The sequence below is a fragment of the Scyliorhinus canicula genome, chromosome 18, assembly GCF_902713615.1.
Source record: "Scyliorhinus canicula chromosome 18, sScyCan1.1, whole genome shotgun sequence".
Taxonomy (NCBI): domain Eukaryota; kingdom Metazoa; phylum Chordata; class Chondrichthyes; order Carcharhiniformes; family Scyliorhinidae; genus Scyliorhinus; species Scyliorhinus canicula.
In genome coordinates, this window is record NC_052163.1 from 81,151,998 (window position 1) to 81,169,429 (window position 17,432).

General features: G+C 47.7%; 1 protein-coding gene across 5 annotated transcripts in view; it reads left to right on the top strand.

The window, feature by feature from the left end:
- LOC119953744 (zinc finger and BTB domain-containing protein 7A-like) overlaps window positions 1-17,432 on the top strand; it is a 249,991-nt gene that overhangs the window by 108,155 nt on the left and 124,404 nt on the right. The window contains exons 1-2 of one of the 5 annotated variants that reach the window (XM_038778316.1): window positions 3,231-3,494; window positions 3,983-4,104. The exons of 3 other annotated variants lie outside the window; for them this stretch is intronic. In XM_038778316.1, coding sequence (XP_038634244.1) covers window positions 4,013-4,104 — 92 coding nt within the window. In that variant the 5' untranslated portion in view covers window positions 3,231-3,494; window positions 3,983-4,012. Of the gene's footprint in view, window positions 1-3,230; window positions 3,495-3,982; window positions 4,105-17,432 lie in introns of those variants that run through there. One more of the 5 variants, XM_038778315.1, reaches the window with a different exon arrangement.

Genomic DNA, 17,432 nt, shown 5'->3' on the forward strand with positions numbered 1-17,432 from the left:
AGTTCATTGAGACAAGGTGGGTCACGGTATAAGAATCATCTGCGAGACTTTGCTGAGAAATCCACATTCACCTTGGGTTCAGAGAGGAGTGTGTCTAACCAAGTCATCTTGTATGCTTAAAAGGGATTGCGTGCTAATGAGACCATTGTAACTTGAGGTGCATTTTGTAATTTGTGTTGATATTGTTAAGCTAATGGGGAGTACAGGCATATTATATCATCCAATGTTTTCAAGTTTAACCAATTGGACAGCACGGTAGCACAGTGGTTAGCACAGTTGCTTCACAACTCCCAAGGTCCCCGGTTCGATTCTCGGCCTCGGTCACCGTCTGTGCGGAGTCTGCACGTTCTCCCCGTGCCTGCGTGGGATTCCTCCGGGTGCTCCTGTTTCCTCCCACAGTCCAAAGATGTGCAAGTTAGGTGGATTGGCCATGATAAATCGCCCTTAGTGACCAAAAAAGGTTAGATGGGGTTATTGGGTTACGGGGATAAGGTGGAAGTGAGGGCTTCAGTGGGTCGGTGCAGACTCAATGGGCTGAATGGCCTCCTTCTGCATTGTATGTTCTATGTTCTAATGTCGGCAGACACTCTTATGTAAGAAACATGGCAGTTAATTTATACACAGCAAGGTCCCTATAACAGCAATGTGATAATGACCAATCTGTTTTCGTGAATTTGGTTGATGGATTTTTTTAAAATTCGGAGTACCCAATTCACTTTTTTTCCCCAATTAAGGGGCACTTTAGCGTGGCCAATCCACCTACTCTGAACATCTTTGGGTTGTGGGGGTGAGACCCACGCAGACACAGGGGAGCTCCACGCAGACAGTGACCCAGGGCTGGGATAGAACCCGGCTCCTCGCCGTCGTGAGGCAGCTTGTTTGATGGATAAATATTGGCCAGAACACTGGGAAGAAATCTGCTGCTGCTCCTCAAAGTAGTGCCATGTGATGCCCAAATGAGAGGATCTATGACATAAAGTTGGGTGGGAGGATGAGCTGTGAGGAGGATGCAGATATACTTCAGTGTGATTTGGACAAGTTGAATGATTGGGCAAATGAATAGCAGGTGCAGTAGAATTTGAATAAATGTGAGGTTATCCACTTTGGTAGCAAAAATGGGAAGGCTGACTATTATTTGAATAGCCATAAGTTAGGAGAGGGGAATGTGCAATGAGACCTGGGTGTCCTCGTACATCAGTCACTGAAGGTAAGTATGCAGGTGCAGCTGGCCTTCATTGCGAGAGGATTTGAGTACAGGAGCAGGGATGTCTTGCTGTAATTATACAGGCTTAGTGAGGCCACATCTATAATATTGTGTGTAATATTGGTCTCCTTAACTGAAGAAGGATGCTCTTGCTCTAGAGGGATTGTGCAGGGAAGGTATACCAGACTGATTACTGGGATTGCAGAACAGATGTATCAGGCAAGATGGAGAGGTTTGTATTCGCTGTGTTCAGAATAATGAGGGGGGGATCTTCTAGAAACCTATAAAATTCTAACAGGACCAGACAGGATGGATGCAATAATGATGTTCCCGATGGTGGGCGTGTCCAGAACCAGGGGCCACAGTCTGAGGATATGGGATGGACCATTGAGATGAGGAGAAATATGTTCACCTGGAGAGTGGTCGGCCTGTGGAATTCATTACCACAGGAAGTGTTGTATGTTTTTAAGAATCAGTTAGATGTAGCACTTGGGGTGAAGGGGATCAAAGGATATGGGGAGGGAAGGAGGGATCATTCTATTTTTTAAAAATTCATTTACAGGATATAGGTGCCACTGGTTAGGCCAGCATTTATTGCCCATCCCTAGTTGCCCGTTAGAAGGTTGTGGTGAGTTGCCTTCTTGAACCATTGCAATCCCTGGTGTGTAGGTACATCCACTGTGCTGTTAGGGAGGGAATTCCAGGATTTTGCACCAGCGACAGTGAAGGAACGGTGATATATTTCCAAGTCGGGGTGATCAGTAACTTGGAGGGGAACCTCCAGGTGGTGGTGTTCCCAGGTGTCTGCTGCTCTTGCCCTTTTAGATGTAGTGGTTGTGCTATTTAAGGAACCTTGGCGAGTTACTCCAGTGGATCTTGTAGATGGTACACACGGCTGCCACTGTTTGTCGGAGCTGGAGGGTTTGATTGTGGAAGGGGGAGCAATCAAGTTATTGAGTTGGATGATCAGCCATGATAATGAATGTAGCATGCTTGATGGGCCAAATGGCCTCCTCCTGCTCCTATTTTCTATGTTTCTGTGACCAGTTGAGGCCTCCGATTAACATCTCTTTTGAAAAACAGGATATCCAGCATCCTTGTAACACTGCACTGGAATATCAGTGTAGATTATGCAACACTATTAATATGTACTTGATTTTTTTAAATTAATTTTTTTCCAATTTAGCATGGCCAATTCACCTACCCTGCACATCTTTTGGGTTGTGGGGGTGAGGCCCACACAGACATGGGGAGAATGTGCAAACTCCACACAGACAATGCCCTGGGCCCGGGATCAAACCCAGGTCCTCAGCGCTGTGAGGCAGCAGTGCTAACCACTTTTATTTTATTGATAAACTAAAGCTGTTACCCATGTAGTCTTAATCATGTTACTTTGCACCGTACTTTGGCTTAGAACAGGATTATTAGCTTGGGTGTGGCCAAAATGGCTTGAATTGTTGGGGACTGCAACAAAGCTCCATGCTGATACTTTGTTACATGAATGTGTGAAAATTGGTCCTAAGATGGTGACTGGATGGTTCACATAACCCAACCGCATTGAGAAAATCAGCTCTCCATCATCATCATCTGACCAAGGAGTGAACCAAAGAGAATGTGTGCATATTGGGTAGAGAGAACGAGACAAGGGTGAAGAGGTGTTTTGGAAATGTTTAAAGGGACACTGAAGTTGTCACTAAAGGACTTTCAGGGCTTTGTACATTTATGTAGGATGCAATGAATTGTCTTCTAAATGTTTTTACAAATTGTAGATATGAAAATGCCTTTGGCAAAATAGGGACTGTAGAAAAAATTGCCTACCGCTGGCAACTTGGTTGTCTTCATTCTTAAAACAGGCTTTTCCAGGAACTGGGCTCACCAGCTAAGTTGTCATTTGCGGTGAGACTTCCCCTTTAAAAACTGGGTCGTCACAAAAAAAAGACGGTTGAGCTTTTTTGCACTTTAACCACAGTGCTGAGGGAATTGCAGGGAGGGGCTGAGTCAAACTGTGTCATGTTACTTGTACAGTGCTGGTAGTTTTTTTGGCACAAGCCATCCCTACTCACTAACAAAAAAAGGGTTTGTTTTAAACCTAAACAGTGTGGACACTGAGTGCCAATGGTGCCTCTTCATCTGATGCCCATGTGAACCTAGTCATGCGTTTGACTATCTTTGCGCTTCAGGTCACGCTGTTGCTATAGTACTATTTCTGGTTGATCTTGGATCAGCCCACCAATCAGTAAGAACAGACAGCAGCAAGCCGGTGCTTGCCAATTTAACCCATGGCGAAACCGTGAGTACTTAGTCAACTCTTTCGAGATCTACACCCCCCCCCCCCCCCCCCCCCCAGCGCAAAAAAGGAGTTTCTTTTTGACAATTAAAAACTGTCATAAGAATTCCTGCAGTCAGCTTGAGGCTATACAGCAGCTGTACTAAATTTGATTTTAAAATTTCATTGCATGGAGTTTCAGTTTTGGTGTAGGCTCTTTCAATCAGTGGAAGAAGTAGCTTCCTGGTGTTAAAAGGGTGTTTCTGTGTGTTTGACTGGGAGGAGTCAGTGAGCCTCGTCAATGTGAGAGACCTAAATTAATCCCAGTGGGGATACAATCATTAACACGCAAGGTGCTGGCTGGGAGGAGTTACTGAACCTTGTAGTGTGAGGAACCTGAGTTGGCACCAGTAAAAGATCGTCCTTTTTCCTTTTGGCTATCTTGAGAATTTAGTGATGTTTTTAGTTAAGATCAATATGAGTCTGTTAATTTAGCTTCCTCGTACTGTCAGGTACAATTAAACTCCTCCGGCTGGTTCACGATGATGTCTTCTTCAATGTTGTTGAAACAGAAATATTACAAAAAGATCAACTGCAAAGACCAACAGAAAAAGCGAAATGTCAGTCATAAAATGTGAGTAGTTTTGTTTTTAAACTTACTTTGCTTCTGGTGTTGCAACTCCCCCCAACCACATCGGGTGACCTACTCCTCTTGGTTTCAAGTCAGATTAGCACACCCTTGTGTGATTAGCCTCCCTCTTTGTGCTCCCCCCCCCCCCCCCCCCCCCAACTTCTTTGGAGGGGCTTGCTATGCATTAGTTTACACTGCTCCATTGTGTTTCATGAGAACCCATACTTGCCAGGTACCTCTTTCCTCCGAGCTGATTTGTGGCATTCCCTGTCATTAAGTTGTCTCAACCCGCCCCATTTCTCAGAATTGTACAATGATGTTTTATATACTTGCTGGTTTCAGAGACTCCTAAAATTGACTCTGTTAACTCGCCTTTTCTGAAGGAGCTTTAGTCTTGCATGTTTGTATAGCAGATGGTAGACAGCCTTTTAATCAGTGTACAAGAATGCACAAGATCATAGGTTGTGTGTAACAATTTAATCTCCTGGGGTATATTATGTTTTTCTCCTGGAAATTCCTTTTTGGTGGCACTGCTGGGCTAAAATACAATTCTGGTCTGCCACAGTAATGTGATTGGATCTTGAAAGTAAAAGTCGGACACTCAGTTTAGGCAAATCCTTTGATCTTCTATGGTTGGCTTTTCTATTGAATATGGGTGGAGGGGGGGAAACAGCCCCATTTTAAATGGTCAGGTTGTCTGGTAAACTCATTAATTGTGCTGCTACACAGAGCAGGGTACAGTGACCTTTCTGGCAGTGTGACAATGGCCTTGGTGAGCTTGTTCGGTGCTAAGATTTTTATCCAAGCTTAAAAATATTCTTGAATTGTGGAAAAGGTTCAACAAGTAAATTTGTAGTTCCGAGCCAAATGAAACTAGACTCGGTAAGGTGCCAGCTTTGATCCATGGTCTCTCTATTGTTGTAAGACTTCTTACTGTGCTCACCCCAGTCCAACGCCGGCATCTCCACATCATCTCTATTGTTAGCCAGGTAGAGTAGTAGTGGGGACATTACATTTTGGTGTCTGTTTGCCTGAGTTTAGTGAGAGGATTCAGCAAGGTGTCCGTCTCCTGACTGGAAAGCGTGTGGTACTGGCTGAGGAGTAGTTTGGGCTGTCGTGAGATGCCTCTCCTGCAGCTGGAATAGCTTCCTGAAAATGGATAATGGTTACGTATCCAAAATTGAGCTAAAAGGTAACTCTAGGAAAAGGTTCCTATCGATGCTTCACAGCTCAGCAGCAAGGACATTTTTATTGTAGCACAGTCATCTTTCTGCTCCCTCCCCCACATAATTTGACTGCACCAGAAGTGGCTAAACCAGGAACTTCGGCTGCCAAATAAAAACGCTGAGACCCGCCCCTTTTCAGAGTGAACTCGCCAACTGCCACTTAAAAGCAAAAGATCAAAGTAGAAAAGGGCTAGTTAAGTGTCAAGAAGGCACAGCAGAGGAATAATAATTCAAATCAATAACTGGGTTAAAAGCAGGGTAGCTGACTGGGTTGGGTTGTAGATATTGAGCGGTGATAATATTGACACACCATGTGGAATTACTGTGGCATATTACAACATTAGTGTTTTTGCATTCTTTTGTCTACTTATTTACTCAGTGTACTTTATTCTCTGGTATATTCCAAATACAGTGTGTCGCTCCAAAATCGAGAGTTCGAGTGTCCATATTTTTTGAGCATATGGACGTACATTGCGTTCCAATCATTTTCCTCTCCAGCAACTGTTTGTTTGCTTGGCACTTGTTCAACTTCACAAATTAACTCCCCTTTTTGAGTCTACACTCCTCGGCATCGATTTTCCAAGATTGTAAGTGTGGTTCGGGGATCACTATGCCTTTTTTATGTACTGAACTAAACAGAAAGAATGCTCATTTATATCCCTTCATGCACTCAGGAAGTCATAAAGCTCTTTGCCACCAATGGAGTACTTTTTTGAAGTGTAGTCACTATGTTCGGAGCTCTGGCTGCCAACTTGCATACAGCAAGATCCTACATTGAAGCAAATGACCAGAGAACCTGTTTCAGATGTTACTTGAGGGATAAATGTTGGCCAGGCCAGCACTGAGAACTCCCTTGCTCTTCTTCGCACAATGCCACGTGATCTTTTGCCTCAAACTGAATGGGCAGCCAATCCCCACTTTAAGGCCACATCCTTCGGAGGTGCAGCATTCCCTCAGCATTGCACTGGAGTGAGAGCCTGGATTATGTGTTCAAGTCCATGGAGTAGGACTTTAACCCACAACCTCCTGATTCCAAGTCAAGGGTTTTGCCACTGAGCCATGGCTGACTCATTTAGACTACCTTCATGGGTGGCATTCCAACCGGGAGACTGGCATCACTTCTCTACACACCTGTGGGGAACCGCTGATGCATTGCCATTTGACCTGTCTTGCTAAATGCTTTCGGAATCATGCTGGAGAATCAGAGAATCCCGAGAATACCCTGAAGAAGGGTATTCGCCCCATAGAGTCTGGATAGATCCTCCGAAAGAGCACCCCACCCAATCTCTTAGACCCTAAGGGGCAATTTAGCATGGCCAGTCCACCTAACCTGCACATCTTTGGACTATGGGTAGAAACAGGAGCACCCAGGGGAAACCCACGCGGACACAGGGAGAAAGTGCAAACTCCGAACTGACAGTCACCCAAGGCCGGAATTGAACCCGGGTCCCAGGTGATTTTGAGGCAGCAGTGCTAACCACTGTGTCACCATGCTGCCCAGCTCTGGAATTATCTGAAGTGTCATCTCCAATCTCTCAGCTGAATGGTGACTTCCACAGCAACTATAATTTTTTTTAAATGACTGTGTTTAGATTGATTTTATCTCTAGTTATAATTCTAATTTAGCTTCAGTCACTTATCTTCAAAATTTTCTTTTAGCCACCCCCCCTTCCACTTTGATTTGCTGGACTACTTTGTAACCCCCACGCTGCACTTGTGCTGCCATTTGTATACATGTGCGTTTGCACAATCACTGTTGCACCGTGGGCTGATGACACCGCCACATCTTGTACTTCAGCCCACTCCAAGCCCACACACCAGCACTTCTTAAGAGATTAATTCTGGGCGGCACGGTGGTGCAGTGGTTAGCACTGCTGCATCACGGCATCGAGGACCCCGGCTCGATCCCGGCCCCGGGTCACTGTCCATGTGGAGTCTCCTCGTGTCTGTGTGGGTCTCAACCCAAAGATATGTAGGGGGATGAGACCCACACTAAATTGCCCCTTTATTGGGAAAAAAAGATATTTAAAGCTGGCATTTTTTGTGCTCTTTCATGGGATGTGGATGTCATTAGCATGGTCAGCATTTATCGCCCACCCCTACTTACTCTTAAAAAGGTTGTGCTGAGCTGTCTCCTTAAACTGTTTCAGTCCATGAGTTGCAGGTACATCCACAGTGCTGTTAGGGAAGGCATTCCAGTATTTTGATCCAATGACAGTGAAAGAAAGGCGATATAATTTGCAAGTTGTGATGGTGAGTGACTTGGACGGAAACTTGTAGTTGGTGGTGTACATCAGTTGCTTCTATCCTTCTAGGCGGTGTGAGCCTTGGTGAGTTGCATCTTGTATATGGCACACACTGCTGCCACTGTGCATCAAAGGTAGAGAGAATAAATGTTTAAATTGAGTGACAGGGTGCCTGTTAAGTAGGCTACTTTGTCTTGGCTGGTGTTGAGCTTCCTGAGTATCGCTGGAGCTGCAGTCAGGCAGGCAAGTGAGAGTATTCCATCACACTCCTGACCTTTGTGCCTTGTAGATGGTGGACGGGCTTTGGGGAGTCATTTTGGGATTACGCGCTCAGCCTCTGACGTCCCTGAGGGGCTGTTTTCGCACACTGGGCTAAATAGCTGGCTTTTAAAGCAGACCAAGGCAGGCCAGCAGCACGGTTCAATTCCCGTACCAGCCTCCCCGAACAGGTGCCGGAATGTGGCGACTAGGGGCTTTTCACAGTAACTACATTTGAAGCATACTTGTGACAATAAGTGATTTTCATTTCATTTTGGGTTGTGGGGGTGAAACCCACGCAGACATGGGGAGCATGTGCAAACTCCACATGGACAGTGACCTGGGGCCGGGATCGAACCTGGGACCTCAGCGCCGCAGTCCCAGCGCTATCCACTGCGCCACATGCTGCCCATAGCCACGGTATTTCTACGGTTAGTCCGGTTTAATTTCTTGTCAATGATGATTTCTTGATAATGAGGGGATTCGGTGATGGTAATGCTATTGTAACCCAAAGTTAGATAGTAGATTCCCTCTTGTGGGACATGGTCATTGCCAGCCACTTGCTACTTATAAGCCCATGTCTGAATGTTGTCTTAATCTTGTTGCATATGGGCAACACTACTCCAGCATCTGAGGAATTGTGAATGGTACTGAGTACTGCACAATCATCAGCGGACATCCCCACTTCTGACATTCTGATGGAGGGAAGGTCATTGATGAAGCAACTGAAGATGTTTGGGCTTGAGGAACTCCTGCCATAGTGTTGTGGGACTGAAATAGTTGACTTCTGACAATCACAACCATCTTGCTTTGTGCTAGGTATGACATCGACCAGTGGAGTCTTTCCCCTTGATTCCTATCGGCTTCAATTTTGCCACGGCTCCATGATGCCACACTCCCATCAAATGCTGCCTTGTGTCGAGGGCAGTCTCTCACCACCTGTCTGGAATTCAGCTCTTTTGTTCACGTTTGGACCATGGCTGTAATGCGATCAGGAGCCGAATGGCATTGGCAGAACCCAAACTGTGAGCAGGTTATTGCTGAGTAAGGGCTGCGTGACAGTACTGTCAACAACCGCTTCCATCCCTTCACTGATCATGAGTAGGCTGATGAGATTGGATTTGTCCTGTTTCTTTGTAGACCGGATGTATCTGAGCATTGTCAGGTGGGTGCAAGTGTTGTAACTGTACTGGAACAGTTTGGCTATGGTCTGCAGCTAGCTCTGGAGCAGTAGGCTTTAGTATCATTACTGGCAGTATCCAGTGCCTTCAACCTTTTCTTGACGCTAGCACAGTGGTTAGCACAGATGCTTCAGAGCTCCAGGGTCCCAGGCTCGATTCCCGGCTTGTGTCACTGTCTGTGTGGAGTTTGCACCTTCACCCCTTGTCTGTGTGTCCGGGTGCTCCAGTTTCCTCCCACCATTCAAAGATGTGTAGGTTAGGTGGAATGGCCATGCGAAATTGCCCTTAGTGTCCTAAAAAGGTTGGGGATGGGGTGGAGGTAGGATGCTAATTCCAAGCGTCAGTGCAGACTCGATGGGCCGAATGGCCTCCTGCCCTGTACATTCTATTGTATCTATTATTATATCATGCCCAGCTTGTATTTCCCTCAAGAATGTAGTGATAGGCCTTCTTCCTAAACGCTGTGATGACGATACGGCCATAGTGCTGTTAAGATGGGGGCTATTACAGCATTCTGATAGAATTAAGTGGCTTGCTCGGCCACGTCAGAGTTGTTTGTTTTTTTTAAATTTTAGAGTACCCAATTCATTTTTTTCCAATTAAGGGGCAATTTAGCGTGGCCAATTCACCTACCCTGCACATCTTTGGGTTGTGGGGGTGAAACCCATGCAAACACAGGGAGAATGTGCAAACTCCACACAGACAGTGACCCAGAGCCAGGACCGAACCTGGGACCTCGGCGCCATGAGGCAGCAATGCTAACCACTGTGCCACCGTGCTGCCCCAGGCCACGTCAGAGTTATGATTCCACAATGCTGGTTATAGACTGAAGTCACATACAGACCAGAATGGGCAGCATGGTGGCACAGTGGTTAGCACTGCCACTTCGCGGCGCTGAGGTCTTGGGTTCAATCCCAGCTCTGGGTCACTGTCTGTGTGGAGCTTACACATTCTCCCTGTGTTTGCGTGGGTTTCGCCCCCACAACCCAAAGATGTGCAAGGTAGGTGGATTGGCCATGCTAAATTGCGCCTTAATTGGAAAAATGAATTGGGTACTCTAAATTTATAAAAAAATATATAAGCCAGAATGAAGAAGGACAGCCACTTTTCTTCCCCAAGCAACATTCGTGTGAACCTATTGGAGGTTTCCCCTGACAATCCAACAGCTTCATTGTCACTTTCACTGATACCAGCATTCTATTTCCAGTCTTATTTAGAACTAAATTCAAATTCTCAAAACAGTCATCATTGGATTTGAGTTCCTGTTCCCTGGATTGATAGGCCAGTCACATAATGAGAACAGCACCATACATGGTTGAAGAAAAGCAAATTTCCTGGTCGGGATTCTAGCTACCCTCTCTCATGCCGCCTTCTTAGTTCAGAAGCCCTAAAATTGTCAGTGTTCAGGATTGCTGTTTTCTGTAACTCGACACTCGTGCACCATCTGCTTTTCCGAGTTTTACTTTCGGATGTCCGCCCAGCTCATAACATTATTACATTCACCTGTGACTGGGGGGTTCCAGTCAATGTCCTCAACACGATAGTAGTGCCGATGGCTGGTTATTAAATCAAAACACACACAATAATAGGAAGAGTTACATCACAACTTCAGTAAGAACTTGATCAGCATGACCTTCCTTAAAACTATCTCTTCAGTTGGTAGCATTCTCGCCTCCGTGAGTCAAATCACTGGGATTCAAGTCTTGAGCACAAAAATCCAGGCTGGCACTGAATACTGAAGTACATCTTCTTTTAGATGAGGTATTACACCAAGTCTCTGACAGCCCTCACTGGTGGGCAGTACTTATCTGTGGCACACGTTTTAGAGTACCCAATTATTTTCTTTCCAATTCTGGGGCAATTTAGCATGGCTAATCCACCTACCCTGTGTCATGATATGCAGACACGCAACCAATGGGTAATCAGGACACCCAGAGGTGGCGTTACCACAAGGGGGGCACTACACGACCGCTATAAAAAGGACAAGGCACACAGGCTCTGCCTCTTCCACTGGCAGAAACCTAGAGAGCAAGACAGGGTTGATTAACAGCAACACACCCTAGCATGTGGTCGAGAGCAAGCTTGTATAGTTAGCAGTGTAGACTGAGTTAATAGAGTCAGGTTGGCAGAGTGTCAAACATTTAGGAGCATTGTTAATTGCTCAATAAATACGTTGAACTTATCTCAGAGTCTGGAGCATCCTTCAGCAAAGCCTACATCAAGTAGCAGCTTATGTTACACAACACCCTGCACATCTTTGGGTTGTGGGGACGAAACTCACGCAAACACGGGGAGAATGTGCAAACTGCACACGGACAGTGACCCAGAGCTGTGATCGAACCTGGGACCTCGGTGCCAAGAGACTGCAGTGCGAACCACTGCACCACCTTGCTGCCCAAGCTTGACTTTTTGTTAATAAATTTAGAGTACCCAATTATTTTTTCCAATTAAAGGCCAATTTAGAGTGGTCAATCTACCTATCCTGCACATCTTGGGTTGTGGGGGTGAAACCCACGCAGACAGGGGGAGAATGTGCAAACTCCACACAGACAGTGACCCAGGGCCGGGGTTCAAACCCGGGTCCTCAGCGCCGTAGGCAGCAATGCTAACCACTGCGCCACCGTGCTGCCCCTCAAGCTTGACTTTTTAACGTCAGCACAGACTCCCTCTGAGAAGGAGAGCTTCTTTGTTGGTGTATTATTGTTGGATTGCTGGGAAAACCATCAGTGAATTAGAAGTGAAAGCAGTATAAAGAAAACTTTCCGTATACCATTTGAAGAATATATATGTAGCTTAGTTACGTAGTTCCTTATTGTGGCTCTATTAAAATAGTTAACTCGTTGTCTGGCTGAGGTCTGGCCAATTGGCTGAGCAAGTGGCAGAACTCTGCAAACAGGTGATAGTATTATGTGCTGAAGGTCACCTCAGCAAGGTAAAAGTTTACAATCTAGTAGTTTTTCAGTTACAGAGTAACCATATTTCAACCAGACCTTTACCAGTCACTCGGATATGTTATGTTCTGATCTGCAATGCACTGCTGGAAAGGCTGGTGGAAGCAGATTTTAATCTGAGCTTTCCGAAAGAATTTGAGTAGATAGTTAGGAAAGGAAAACTTTGCAGGCCCATGGAGAAAGTTTTAATCCCAGATTCGAACTGGTCCCCAACCACATCCTAGTTTTATTTATTTTTAAAATCCTTCCATGACCTTGCCCCTTCTCGTCTCTGTAACCCCTGCCAGCTCGACAACACGTCCCGATATCTCTGCACTCTAATTCTGGCCTCTTCCACATCCCTGATTATAATTGCTCTACTAATGGTGAGCTCTAAGCTTTGGAATTCCCTTCCTAAACCTCTTTGCCTTTCTATTCTTTTTCTTTCCTCACTTTGTATTGTTTGAGGCTTGGTGTCAAATGTTGTTTTGATTATGCTCCTGTGAAATCTCTTTGGATGTTTTACTAAATTTTAAGATGCTGCGAAAAATTAACTGCTGCTCTTAGTTGATTTGGGGAATATTTTATTGAATAGTTTAATTGCAGCCAAATTTGCCTCATTCGTTTTGTGTTTAAGAGTTCACTCCAGTCTTGCACTGTGTGTATCTGGTGTGTGTAGTGTGAGCTGAAGGCTCTTGTCATAACAGGAAGGTGTGGCTTGTTTCTCAATTGGTGTCAAAGGGCAGCACTATGTGCTATGGAAAGCAAAGGTTAGAAATGAATTCAGAAACAAGAGTCTGGGAGACTCCAGAACGTAACGGTTCATTTGCCAGTGACTGCCGCAAATGATCCGGAACAAAAATCAACAACAAAAGATTTAGTGGATATTTCTCTCTCTCTCTCTCTCCCCCCCCGCCCCACTTTTTCTGTGAACGTTTTTGTTTTATAAAATATGGGTGAAGTGAGAAAGCTCACTAGATGAAAGCTTCAGGAATATGGGGGCGGCACAGTGGTTTGCACTGCTGCATCACAGCACCCAGGGACCCAGGTTCAATTCCGGCCTTTGGTGTGTCATCTCACGGTAATAAAGCCTCTCTTGTACCGGTTCGAGCATCAATTTATTACCGTGAGATTTTCCGCATCATGGACATCAGAATTAAACCCGACCGCTTGCAGCTGGATCCGCAATCACCGAACGGCAGAAAAGACTTTAACCACTGGCATGGCTTGCTTCGAGGCCTACATCACCTCAGCGGACCCTACACCATCGGAAGCTCAGAAAATTCAACTCCTCTACTCAAGGTTGAGCTCCAGCGTGTTCCCGCTGATACAGGATGCGCCGAACTACGCACGCGCCATGGAACTTCTCAAAGAAAATTCTGTCCAGTCGACGAACACTCTGTTTGCGGGGCATGTACTCGCCACTCGCTTCCAGCAACCGGGTGAGTCGATTGAGGACTTCTGGCGGGCCCTTATCCCTCTAATACGGGACTGCGGGTGCTAGGCCGTCACGGCCACAGAACATTCGAATCTCCTCATGCGAGATGCTTTTGTGACGGGTATTGCATTGGACCCCATCCGGCAACGACTGCTGGAAGGGGCCGCGCTCGATCTAGCGGCGACAAAGACTTTAGCGCTCTCTATGACGGTCGCTTCCCGTAACGTACAATCCTACCCCGCCCGCCGTGCGGCCCACCCATCCTACCCCTCGTGGACCCCGCGACTGACCCCCCCCCCCCCCGACTGGGGCCGCTCCCGCACAGTATGCCTGCACTGCTCGACACACCGCGCACGCTGGGGGTCCCTGCTGCTACTTCTGCAGCCAGCAGAACCACCCCCGCCAGCACTGCCCGACCCGCGCCGTGACCTGTAAATCCAGTGGCAAGAAAGGCCACTTTGCAGCGGTGTGTCAGTCGCGCGCAGTTGCCGCTATCGTGCCCGACCTCTTCCCCTTTCCTCAGCCGATCGCGCAATGGACCCCGCCGTCTGCTGCTTCCCAGGTCACGTGCGACCAGTGGGCGCCGCCATCTTCTCTCTTCTCCCCCCCCCCCCCCCCCCCCCCCCCCCCCCCAGGTCCATGTGCGGTCAGTGGGCGCCACCATCTTCCTCCACCGGGTCCACGTGCGGCCAGTGGCCGCCGCCATCTTGCCCCGCCCCCACAACATGCGCTGCATGGGCGCCGCCATCATCTTCTCCGCAGGTAGTTTGGACGCCGCCATCTTGTCCTCCCTTCGGGACTGTACCATGCCACTACTCGTCGGACTCGTCAGACTCTTCTGACGATCGCCCGCTACTCGCCTCCATGACGCTCGACCAATCCCGTCCTCGCAACCTAGCTACCGCTTCAACGACGGTGCTCATCAACGGCCACGCGACCGACTGCCTCCTTGACTCCGGGAGCACCGATAGCTTCATCCATCCGGACATGGTAAGGCGCTGCTCCCTCGCGGTCCATCCCGCCAACCAGCGGATCTCCCTGGCCTCCGGATCCCACTCTGTACCGATCCGGGGTTTCTGTCTGGTCAAACTCACCGTACAAGGTGTTGAATTCAGCGGTTTCCGCCTGTACGTTCTCCCCAACCTCTGTGCGACACTTTTACTGGGCCTGGATTTCCAATATAACCTCCAGAGCCTCACCCTCAAATTTGGCGGACCCCTACCCCCACTCACTGTTTGCAGCCTCACGACCCTCAAGGTTGACCCTCCCTCCCTCTTTGCCCATCTGAATGCAGATTGCAAGCCCGTCGCCACCAGGTGCAGACAATACAGCACCCAGGCTAAGCTGCTGCTTCGGGACGATATTATCGAGGCCAGCAACAGCGCCTGGAAAGCCCAAGTGGTGGTGGTTAAAACTGGGGAGAAACACAGGATGGTCGTGGACTACAGCCAGACCATCAACCGGTACACGTAGCTCGACACGTACGCCCTCCCTCGCATATCTGATATAGTCAATCAGATTGCACAGTACGGGGTCTTCTCAACAATTGACCTGAAATCCGCCTACCACCAGCTCCCCATCCATAAATTGGACCGTCCCTACACTGCCTTCGAGGCGGACGGTCAACTCTATCGATTTCTTAGGGTCCCCTTCGGCGTCACTAACGGGGTCTCGGTATTTCAAAGAGAAATGGACCAAATGGTTGACCAGTACGGACTGCGGGCCACGTTTCCGTACTTAGACAATGTCACCATCTGTGGCCACGACCAGCCAACCATGATGCCAACCGTGCCAAATTTCTCCACACCGCATCTCTCCTCAACCTCGCTTATAACAAGGAGAAGTGCGTATTCAGCACAGACCGCTTAGCCATCCTCAGCTACGTAGTCCAAAGCGGACTACTGGGGCCCGATCCCGACCGCATGCGCCCCCTCATGGAGCTTCCCCTCCCCCACTGCCGCAAGGCTCTCAAACGATGCCTGGGGTTCTTTTCTTACTACGCCCAGTGGGTCCCACAATACGCGGACTAGGCCCGTCCACTGATCCAGTCCACGCAAATTCCCCTCATGGCCGAGGCACAACAGGCCTTTGCCCGTATTCGCTCCGACATAGCCACGGCCGGGATGCACGCAGTAGACGAGACACTGCCCTTCCAAGTAGAGAGCGACGCTTCAGATGTCGCCGTTGCCGCCACTCTAAACCAGGCAGGCAGACCCGTGGCATTTTCTTCCCGCATCCTCCGTGCCTCCGAAATTCGACATTCGTTGGTTGAAAAGGAGGCCCAGGCTATCGTTGAGGCGGTACGGCACTGGAGGCATTACCTGGCCGGCAGGAGGTTCACCCTCCTCACTGACCAACGGTCGGTAGCCTTCATGTTCAACAACACACAGCGGGGCAAGATCAAAAACGACAAAATCTTGCTGTGGAGAATTGAGCTCTCCACCTATAATTACGAGATCTTGTATTGCCCCGGCAAGCTCAACAAGCCCCCAGACGCCCTCTCCTGAGGTACATGTGCCAGCGCACAAGTGAACCAGCTCCGTGCCCTGCACGATAGTCTTTGCCATCCAGGGGACACTCGGCTGTACCACCTAGTCAAAGCCCGCTATCTGCCCTACTCCGTCGAGGAAGTACGGACAGTTATAGAACATTACAGCGCAGTACAGGCCCTTCGGCCCACGATGTTGCACAGTCCTGTGAAACCCTTCTAAAGTCCCTCTACACTATTCCCTTATCGTCCATATGCCTATCCAATGACCATTTGAATGCGTTTAGTGTTGGCGAGTCCACTACTGTTGCAGGCAGGGCATTCCACGCCCTTACTACTCTCTGAGTAAAGAACCTACCTCTGACATCTGTCCTATATCTATCTCCCCTCAATTTAAAGCTATGTCCCCTCGTGCTGGACATCACCATCCGAGGAAAAAGGCTCTCGATGTCCACCCTATCTAATCCTCTGATCATCTTGTATGCCTCAATTAAGTCACCTTTTAACCTTCTTCTCTCTAACGAAAACAGCCTCAAGTCCTTCAGCCTTTCCTCATATGATCTTCCCTCCATACCAGGCAACATTCTTGTAAATCTCCTCTGTACCCTTTCCAATGCTTCCACATCCTTCCTATAATGTGGCGACCAGAACTGCACACAATACTCCAAATGCGGCCGCACCAGAGTTTTGTACAACTGCAACATGACCTCATGGCTCCGAAACTCAATTCCTCTACCAATAAATGCTAACACACCGTACGCCTTCTTAACAACCCTCTCAACCTGGGTAGCAACTTTCAGGGATCTATGGACATGGACACCGAGATCTCTCTGCTCGTCCACACTACCAAGAATCTTACCATTAGCCCAGTACTCTGCCTTCCTGTTATTCCTTCCAAAATGAATCACCTCACACTTTTCTGCATTAAACTCCATTTGCCACCTGTCAGCCCAGCTCTGCAGCTTATCTATGTCCGTCTGTAACTTGTAACATCCTTCCGCACTGTCCACAACTCCACCGACTTTAGTGTCATCTGCAAATTTACTCACCCATCCTTCTACGCCCTCCTCCAGGTCATTTATAAAAATGACAAACAGCAACGGCCCCAGAACAGATCCTTGTGGCACACCACTAGTAACTGGACACCAGTCAGAGCATTTCCCATCAACCACCACTCTTTGTCTTCTGTCAGCTAGCCAATTTCTGATCCAAACTGCTAAATCACCCTGAATCCCATGCCTCTGTATTTTCTGCAATAGCCTACCGTGGGGAACCTTATCAAACGCTTTACTGAAATCCATATACACCACATCAACTGCTTTACCCTCATCCACCTGTTTGGTCACCTTCTCGAAGAACTCAATGAGGTTTGTGAGGCACGACCTACCCTTCACAAAACCATGTTGACTATCTCTAATCAAATTATTCCTTTCCAGATGATTATCCTATCTCTTATAAACCTTTCCAAGACTTTTCCCACAACAGAAGTAAGGCTTACTGGTCTATAGTTACCGGGGTTATCTCTACTCCCCTTCTTGTACAACCAGAGACTGCCAGGTCTGTG